The 9,847-nt window shown below is 47.0% G+C and overlaps 1 protein-coding gene across 1 annotated transcript; it reads left to right on the top strand.

The window, feature by feature from the left end:
- The first annotated feature begins 877 nt into the window (after positions 1 to 877).
- NUDT13 (nudix hydrolase 13) lies at positions 878 to 8,030 on the top strand. The gene is made up of 9 exons (XM_058810717.1): positions 878 to 907; positions 2,187 to 2,297; positions 3,154 to 3,293; positions 3,795 to 3,902; positions 4,254 to 4,360; positions 5,188 to 5,313; positions 5,525 to 5,636; positions 6,785 to 6,939; positions 7,493 to 8,030. Exons 2-9 carry the CDS (start codon positions 2,215 to 2,217, stop codon positions 7,685 to 7,687), a joined length of 1,026 nt encoding a protein of 341 aa, XP_058666700.1. The 5' UTR covers positions 878 to 907; positions 2,187 to 2,214; the 3' UTR covers positions 7,688 to 8,030.
- Positions 8,031 to 9,847: the final 1,817 nt, after the last annotated feature.

The raw sequence follows: 9,847 nt of genomic DNA, 5'->3' as shown, positions 1-9,847 counted from the left end.
TGAACAGCTCCAGCCTTTGGATATATCCAGCTGTCAGAATCTGAAATGCAAGGAACTCTCAAAACTTTGAGCCTGTAAACCAAAGCTTAAAATGAAACACAGGATTTGATCTGAGACCTTGGAAAAAACTTCCAAACTTAAGTGCTAAAAGCAAAAATGTAGATTTATAGTTTAACCCAAAAAACGTTAAGCTAAGTAAAAAAAAGTTTGGAGTTGTAAAGTTTAAGGTACAAAAAACACCCTACAAAAATAAACAAAATAATTAAAATACAATCTTATAAGTTTATCATTAATATAATTAACTAAAACATAACATAATTAACTTTAAAAGCTTACACTGAAACATAAATGCATTAAAAATATTTAAAGGTTAAGTAAAAAACCATAAATATCCTTGTTAACAATATTTTAGCAATATTTTATCCTTATTAATGATATTTTATCCTTAAAAAGTCTTATAACTAAAAATCTTGTAACTTTCTAAACCATACCATAACAACATAAACCGAACTCACCCTTCCTACCTATATAAATTTTTTTAAAAAATAAACTACATCATCAAAAATAACTCCAAAAGTCCCATCTCAAATTCCTTCCAAAATCAAAATTTGGAAATAAATGATCACAAATGATGCCCCGTGTGATTTTTGGCATCTTTTCCTATTCAAGGACGTGTGGTCCTTTACTTTAAACAACGCTTCCGTGCTGGGGATACAAAACCCAGAGAAGCTTGGGGTGGGGGGAAAAGGAGGAGAAAAGAGAAAGTAAGGAACAGGAACACGCTGCAGCCTGTACAGAACTACAATTCCCAGCGCTCCCGGTGCGGGAAGAGCGGCTGGAGCGCAGCGGAGGGGCTGGCCGGGCTCTGCCGCTGACCGGGGCCGGCGCTGCTTCCGCACACGGCGCAGTGAGTGAGGAACGCGTGGGGAAGGGCGGCCCGACCCCGCTCCTGCCTCCTGGGGTTCTCCAAAGCTCGGGGATCTCTGGAGGTGCAGGCTTTGCTGTCTGGGAGTTTTCATGGTCCCAGCCAAAGCCTGGCGCGGTGGTTGCTGGAGAAGAAGGGGTTAAGCGCCTGTCGCGCTCGGGCTAGGGCACAAAGCTCTTCCTTCCCTTTGTCCCAGCCGGGGACAGCGCTCCCGCTCGTTCCGGAGCAAAGGCGGCGCTTCGGTTCAGCGCCGGGAAGTTTGCACGGCGGTTGCTGCGAGACCCGGGGGTGGAGAGCGACACACACACACAGGGCTGTCACCCCACCCAACCCTCTGTGACACGGTCTGTGTGGCAGCCACCGTCCTCACAGGTGTCAGCACCAGCGTGCCCAGCTCCCACTGCTCCTCGTGGCTTCCCGAAGGGATTGTCCCAGTCCGGGCGATCTGGGGCGGAGATGTCCAGAGCCACGAGGCAAAGTCTGCACGTGTAAATAGGAGCCTGTGCTAAGGCACCTCTCAGGCTGCCATCACTGACCTGTGCTGAAGGAAGAGCTCTCAGACTCTTTCTGGCACTGCCTGAGTGTCTGTAACAAAGTAAACGTGACTTGCTCCATAAAGGGGTTTGTGTTCTATGGCTGCAGAGTGCAATGTTCTCAGTGACCACCAGGGATTGTGCACAACAGTTCGCTTCTGTCTCGGGTCTCTGGCTATTTTTGACATCCTGAAGCCGAGGTCAGGCTTTCAGCCTGGGCTGAAAATGTGCTGTGATTCTTTGGCACAAAAAGCGTTCGTAGCTGGAGATGATCCCACTCAGCTGCAACTGCTGTTCCCTGTCTAGCTCAGGGAATTCTCTTGCACAGCTGATATTTTGTCTTTCACTCTCTCCTGGCATCAGTGCCTTTCCCACAGATCCACTGTGTGCTGCAATAGGATGTGTGGTTGGATCGAGGCCATTACAACTGTGTAGGAAACCAGCAAAAGAGCAGCCACCTTATCTGCCCTTTTCCCCAGGGACACAGGATTTGGGAGAGGAAGGTCTAATCTAGTCTTATAAGCAAGTTCTGGAAGAGCTGTGTACACTCAGAAATGGAAACAAACTGAGGTATCTTGAAGTGGAGTTTGAAGTGTGACTGAAGTGATCATTTTAGAAAGCAGATTCTGCAGATGCGGTGAGAGGGAGATTTACCTGGTTATTGCACCTCTTAAATCAAACTTAACCTTGCAGGGCTGCTGCATTACATTTTATGCTCTTTTTTTTAGGCAGAGACACCAGCTGTAGGTGTTGGTTATGGCTGCAGTGTATCAAGCACTGCACAGGAGAGTTTCCTCCCTTGCCTGCAGGTTGCACTCCACCTATGTGAGAAAAATGAGGTAAGTTCTCATCTGATTCCTGAGTACTGGAGGCCAGAGCTTGGCACAAGCAGCCCTACCTCATCCTGACCTGGGGGTTAATCCTTTACCAGTTCAGCCATCACACACAAATAAATGCTTTGTGAGCTCTGTGAAGGGTAATAGCCAAGCCCTCTGGGCTACCTTCACCACTGGTAGGAACTGTTTCTCTCAGGCTGAAGCTCTGTTAATGATTGCCTGTCCTGCCTAGAGGGCTCCTACAATACCAGGAAGACTTGAAGTGATGCTGCTCACCTCTTTTTAAATACTGCTCCAAACAGCCTGCAAGGAGAATATGCTGACACCCTTTTCCCAATGATTTTTTTTTCCTAACTCAGCTCCAGCCAGCTGTGCCCTAAGACTTGGTTTTTACCCCTCACATCAGTGTGACAGGTACAACATAACACATGTAGTCTGATGGGAACCAGATTCAACAGCAGAAGTGCTCAGCAAAACAGCATTTGGAGCCATCCAAATTCACAGAATATTCCAAGCTGGGAGGGATTGGGTGTGTAAAGGGAAGATCAAGGTTTCCTGCAGCCTTTACAGCAGACCTTTTGGATTGAGAGACTGGGTTGCTGATCTTTTTGCATGTCCAGACTTGAGGGTACTCATGTGGTAGGTAAGAACTGCAGTATTTTCTGCCACACAAACTTCACTAGAGGCTGCAGTCCACCAAAGAGTAACTCAGCTGTCAAAACTCTCCAAGCACGTGGAGTACCATAAATCTGATCTGTCCATTCAGCCCCCCCTGCTCTGTGCAAAATAAAGGCCTCCAAATAAGCAAGAATCTCAACATGATCTTCAATTCATCTTCCCAATCATTTTCTCACTGCAGATACTTAAATCAGTTAAAGGAAGATGACAGCCTTTGTAGACAAGCTCAGACCTCAGGAACTTTCTACCTCTTTCACAATCTCTCCCCCTTCCTGCAGAAAGTTGGGAAGAAATATTTGGTACCACAGCTCAGTGCAGCAGGTAAGAAAGAAATCAGTGCATCCAGAAAGAAACAGCTGGTGGATCACACAGATGAAATGAAACAGAGACACACACATGGTATCAACCTGATCTGTTCTGAGGTGATCAGGTTTAAACATTTGGAACTGTGCCTTTTGAAGAGAAAGGGCTGGCAGGAAAACAAACAAGGCCTTACTGACAAATGTCTTTTGGTTGTAATGTAGGAAAAGTTTTCTTTGAGAGAAAGCTATTGGCTGGTGCAGGACAAAAGCAATGGACAGCTGCTTCCCAGGCATTACAACATTGGGACCTTTAGCCTGACAATATCTAAACTTCCTACAGCTTAGGAGCAAAGCCAGATTTTAGGTTTCTTCCTGTGTGGGATCACTGGTCTGGTCCCCTTTCCCACGTGGGCATTCTGCTTTGAGCCAAGATTGTCTGTGCCTTGAAGATCCAGAGAGCAAATCCAGAGATGCTTTTGCTTTCATCACAGCTTTCTCTTCCCCTTTCCCTGCTGTTCAGAGATGAGACAGATTCTGGGGAAGCTGCAGGAGGCCGAGCAGTGGATGGAGAAGTCGGTGCTGATCGGATGTTCGGACGAGCACAGGCCGCACTTCGCGCTGGATTTAGGTTGGGATGGCTCCTCTTCCTCTTTTTGTTTGATGCACTGGGATCAAACAAATCCCTAATCCTTGGGAGGACCTGTCCTGCCAAGGAGGGCTGGGTTGGGTCTCTGTAGGGGCTCTTGTGAGCGTGGCAGGTCATGGGCTGCAACTGCTGCTCCTATGCCTGTGTGTGTTAGGAAAAGTGGGCTGGGGGAGGCACATTTGGGAATGCTTCCCCTGATGTGGTTCACTTCCATGGGAACTCCCAGAAATTGTATATTGGAACAGCAAAGGGCATAAAATTGGAATAATAGCAATAATAGCTGAAATTTATGAGATCAAATTTTCTTTTTTTCTTTTCCTTTCCCTCGAACAGGAGCCTTGGATAAATCAGTCATTGAGGCAGAACTGCAGGGATCATTTACTGACCTACGGAAGGCTCTCTTTGTCGTGGACAGGAAGGATTCTCCTTTGCTGGCTTCAGTATTGGACTGGGCTTTTTACTTTAGGGAACTCTAGTCTCTAACATCAACCCTTGTCCTCATCTCCCACATTGTTTTATGGTCTAATATTGTAGAAGTACCTACTGTACACTTTCAGGGACTTAGATACAGACATACTATAAATTACAACAGTTTTCCCAAATTTGTAGTCCCAAAAGGAAGATACAAGGGAAACAGAAAAGTGACTTTAAAATGACTGCAGTAATTTATGCCATTTAGCTGAAATGTGCTAAATCAGAGCAATCCCAGTTTGTCCTCAGCTCAACAACTATCAGGCAAACTGGGAATCACAAACAAACTTACACATCTTCTCTGAGAGCTGCTCTTTTAAACCCTCTCCCTTATAAGCTGGTGCCCTGTGTTTGGAAGGCCTAAGAAAAGGCCTGTGTGTGAAAATCAGCTGTCCTGACCCATAAGAAGAAATAGCTTGTGTTTCCTTTCCTGCTCTATAATGTTTGTGATGCCTGGGCTATTTTTCAAGAAGATATTCAGGGCTGGAGACTCTTTAAAATAGTCCAGCTCCCAACACAACTCCCATTATGTCCCAATAAACAACAGCTCTGGTCCACCTCCCCCAAACATACTCAAATTTAGAAGCAGCAAACATGGATTGCAGAATCTGCCACTTTCAAAGGACTGCCCATACTTCATTCACCTTTCAGAGGCTTCCAAAGATAATCAGAGTTTATCCCCATGACTGCACACCAAGCATTATTCAGGGAGACTGCTCTGAATTATTTCTTCCCCCTAGGTATATATATATATGTATATATATATAAGTGAGTTTGTGCTCCTCTGTGTTGGCAGGCCCAGTCCCTCCTGCGGTGGCATGATTCCCACCAGTACTGCAGCAGAACTGGGCAGCCCACTGAGAAGAACCCAGCTGGCAGCAAACGTGTCTGCCACGCCAGTGGAGTCACTTACTACCCTCAGGTGAGCCCTGGCAGCACAGGGCAGGGACACAGGGACAGGAGGGCAGCGCTGCTGGCTCACCCCTGAGGGGAGCAGGAAGAGGGATCTGTGCCTAGCTGGGTACTTTGTCTTTAGTGGTCAGCTAGCGACTCTCAACCAGCCAGGAAAAGCAAAAATTTGCACTTACTTTTTTTGTCTGAAGCCCCTGTTTTGCTTTGGGTGCACGTGGCAGGTGTCTCCAGTGGTCATCACCCTGGTGTCTGATGGGAGCCGCTGCCTCCTGGCCCGACAGCCCTCGTTTCCCCCGGGGATGTTCACAGCTCTGTCAGGCTTCTGTGACATGGGTGAGTGCTTCTGATCCAGCACAGTGGCCCTGGGCATGCGGGGTGTGGGGACATCTGCTGGGATAAATCACACGGGACTCCATGTTCTTCATGGAGGAAAAAGCCCATTCTTTAGTCACATAACTCATTTTTATACAGTTTTACAGACCTCATGTGTGACTCCAATTGGTCAGTAGTTTTCTTGCCAATTACTTTATTGATAACTAAAAAGTTGTTACCCTCACTCAAACCACCAGTGTATATGTGCAGGAAAAGTTGTTTGTGAGAGATAGAAAAATGAAAACTATCTAACAGTGTAAAAACAGTCTATACAAGTGCAAGTTGTCTTTCACCGAGTGATAGATTGTTATGCTAACAAACTGCTCACACCAGGATTGCTTTCACGCGGGAACTTGCAAAATGCTGGCTTTGACAAGGCCAGCCAGTGATCCCAGGAGAGCAGGCTGGATTCTATGAAGCCTTTCTTTATGATTTTTCTACCTTTCTGCAAGAGACATCAGCCATAAACCCTATTCACAGAGGAGGATGGACACACAGGTGATCTGTGTCCCCATCCCCAGATGCGTTCAAGGCCAAGCTTGAGCAGCCTTTGAGCAGCCCGGTCTAGCAGAAGTGTCCATGCTGATAGTAGGGGCTTGGAACTAAATGATCCTTAAAGTCCCCCCTTTGGACCCAAACCAGTGTGTGATTCTGTAATAGCTGGGAAAAAACCACAACATTATATCTAAATAGATCAGTGTTTGCATGCAGACAGAACGTACCTGAAAGGAATGGGAATTAGGTATCTAGCAGTTCTTCTAGTCCCTGAGAGCAAACATAAGCTTTAAATTTGCTGGGTTATAACCTCTGATCCTTTTAAAATCCATTTTTCTTAGAAGAAAAACTACAGACCTCTCATTACAGTAGGGAAAATGGCTTAAAATTGAATTGTTCTGTCCACCATCTGTATGTAGACGGGGCCAAAAATGTCTCTGGTGCCAGTGTTTATCAGAGGTTGATGAATTTAATGGAGCATCCCGTCAGCAAGTGTTTCCAGGACAGCACAGCTGCAGCTCCTGCGGGTGGGAATGAGCGTGTCCTGCGTTTCCCTCACCAAGGTTCGCTGCCCTGAGGCCGGGCCGTCCTTGCCTAACTGCGGTTGCTTCTAGGTGAGAACGTGGAGGAGGCAGTGCGGCGAGAAGTGGCCGAAGAGGTGGGGCTGGAGGTGGAGTCGCTCCGCTACTCGGCGTCCCAGCACTGGCCCTTCCCCAGCAGCTCCTTAATGATTGCCTGCCACGCCCTGGTGGGAGCGCAGCGGGCGGAGGTGAGCGCCTCGGGCTCCCCGAGCTATTCCTCTGCCTGCCTCAGGCAGCAAAGCTTCCTTCAGCCCACAGAATTTAGTTAGGAGAGCACCAAACCCTCCGTAAATGCAACTTTCCATTGGCTTTTTCTGCAAGTGCAGAAGAAACTTTGGAACAATCCCATCATCTCCTGTTGCAAGGTGCCAGATTTCACTCAGGTCACTGTGTACACAAGCCCAGAGCCCAACAGCCCTGGATTTTTCCCTCTGAACTTTGCAGAGGAGGTTCCCTCACACATTTGCCAGAGAACACTCAGATTCCACCACGTTAATTACTGTGCTCAGCCACTTGGCTTTGCCACGACAGAGCAGGGTTGGTTTGTGGCTTCCCTAAGGAAGGCAGCACAACAAAGTACTGGTGGATAGAAATATCCTTCCCTGGGCTGGCATCAGTGCCTAATTCAGGCACGAATGTAGCACTCTGGGCATTCCAGAATGGGATCTCTGTGGAGGCAAGGTACCACTGCCCACATTCAAAGCTGATTTAAGGAACTGGTGCCCTCTGAATTCTTTCCAGATCAGTCTGGACACCCTGGAGCTGGAGGAAGCCCGTTGGTTTGGCCTGGAGGAAATTGTGGAGGGTCTCAAGAGGGAGCCCAGCTCTTCCAAGCAAGATGATGGCAGTTTTTTACCCTGGTTCCCTCCCAAACAGGCCATTGCTCACCAGCTGATCCGTGAGTGGCTTCAGCAGCAGAGTGCCCAGACAGCTTAGGCAGGGCTTTATCCACTCTGTGATTCCAGAACTGTCAAAGCTCCACAGAAAAGATTCCAAAGCTCCTGGAGGCAAGGGCTCTGTCACAGCGAGGGCAGCACTCAAGACACACTGACCTACAAAGGTCTCTGAACTGGTCTGACAGGCCCATGTACAGTGGATCACCTCTGAGATCCCATGGTTTGAAGTAAATGTGCAATAAAATTCTTAGTTCCAAAGCATCCAACTTGTTGTGACCAGCTGTCACTGACCCCAAGGCACCAATGCCCCATTTTCATCCATTTTTTCTGTCTTGGGTGGACATTGAATGCACCCTTTTTCTCAGAACAAAAATAAAGGGCAAGTGGCACTTTCCAGTGTCTCTGTTTATATGGATCTGGGAGAGCTGTCAGAAACCAGATGGAAAGCCACTGCCTGTTTGCTCTCCTTCTCTCTCTTCCCATTCAATCTTCTGTTTTCATATAAAATATCCTTTTTTTTTTTTTTTTTTGTAAATGTTAAATGGGCTTCTATATTTTCCTCACTGGTAAGACAGTTTCTTCTGTCCCAAGAAAGACAAGAAAGAGAGAACAGAGCTATCTGGTGGTGGAGAGGGGAAGAGCAAGACTGCACATAAGCATTTTAGAAGAACACAGCTAATGCAAAGGTGACAGGAACTGCTACGACAAGAACTGCACTTAGAACAGAGAAAAATCTTGAAAGGATCAGGGCCTCTTACCCTGAGGCCAAAGTCTGAGCCTTGCCTGGAGAGCTGGTCTGATTTCACTGATGAAATGGGGCCACCTCTCTGGAGGGAGAACAACAAGGGAACCACCTGGACAAGGAAAGTGAAAGGATGTTTGATCTGCTGCTGACTCGGGCTGACAGTCCCTTCTGCCTACTTGGTCAGAGGTCAGATGCCAAGACTGCAAAACCAGGTGCCTGAAGGGGACAGGGATGTGTCCCTGACTGCCACCACTGCGATTCACTGCAGGTGAGCAGTGGTAAAAATCTGCAGTCCTGACACCTGAGCAACAAGTATAAAAACAAGTCTTTCACACCTTTGAGACACACTGTGTTTGCTTAGGTTACTTTTACTTCAGGAGGTTGGGAGGGGATTCCTTCAGGCCATGGTGGTATCTACAAACACCCTTCCTGGTATTTTAGCTGCCAGTGAGAGAAGAAGTCTTTTCAATCTACTCAAATAGGGGACTTTTTGGTAGAGATAGAACACCTACAAGATAATAATCACATCACATCTTTGGAAAAGCATTACATTTTAAACTGTTTTATAAAATCCTCAGACCCTGCAGACCCTTTTGACTTAGTTATGAAACAACATTGGTGGCCTCCATTCATGATGTTAAGCTAGCAGGAGTGATGATAGGCAGTACCCAGCCCTGAGCAGGACAGAAAAATGAGGTGAGGGACATTGTCCACACTTGCATTTGCCTCAGAAATCTGTCTGAAGCCTGAAGAACATTCACTGTAGTCAAGACAGGACATGCTCCATAAAGGCAAGTGACCTAGAAAAAGGAACAGGCAATCCCTGACAGAGGCTTCCTCACCAAAACACAGCAGGGCTTTCCCATGGAAAAGGTACCAGGCAGGCAGAAGGGCACAGAGCAACAACATATTTCTTTCAAGAATGCATCCCTTAACTGAATCCTCTTTGGCAACACTTGGCTTGTATAAATCACTGAGACTCCTCTGCTTTTAGGGATTTACAGCAAGAGCCAGCACTGAAAAGCTGCCAGCTGGGGCATTACAGCCCAACTGCTCACAGGTATTGCCAGTCAGCAGGATATGGAATGATAGAACTCATCTGATCAATCAGATGTAACTTTTTGACTAGCAGGTTGAGAGCAACATTCCACCTGCCTCCCAAAAATAGCAGGGCATAAAACTCATGTTGATCTCTAACAGGTGCCAGCAGAGGATTGAAGTAAGCAAACCTCATGACACAACTTGTTTGATCTCTGACTGCTCATGATGCCTTGAGAAGGCTGAGCTAGAATAGAGGTCAGACAGAGCTAAAGAATAAAGCAGGGATTTATTAACAGAATCTCCTCCATGGATCCACCCTGGGCAGCACAAGAGCCCAGCCAGGGCTGCACCCAAGGTGAACCAAAATGGGCACAAAATGGACACCCGGTCACGGAGTCTGTCACTTCCATAAGT

Source organism: Ammospiza caudacuta, chromosome 9 (assembly GCF_027887145.1).
Source record: "Ammospiza caudacuta isolate bAmmCau1 chromosome 9, bAmmCau1.pri, whole genome shotgun sequence".
NCBI classification, from domain to species: Eukaryota; Metazoa; Chordata; class Aves; order Passeriformes; family Passerellidae; genus Ammospiza; species Ammospiza caudacuta.
This window is presented reverse-complemented; position numbering and strand designations above follow the sequence as displayed.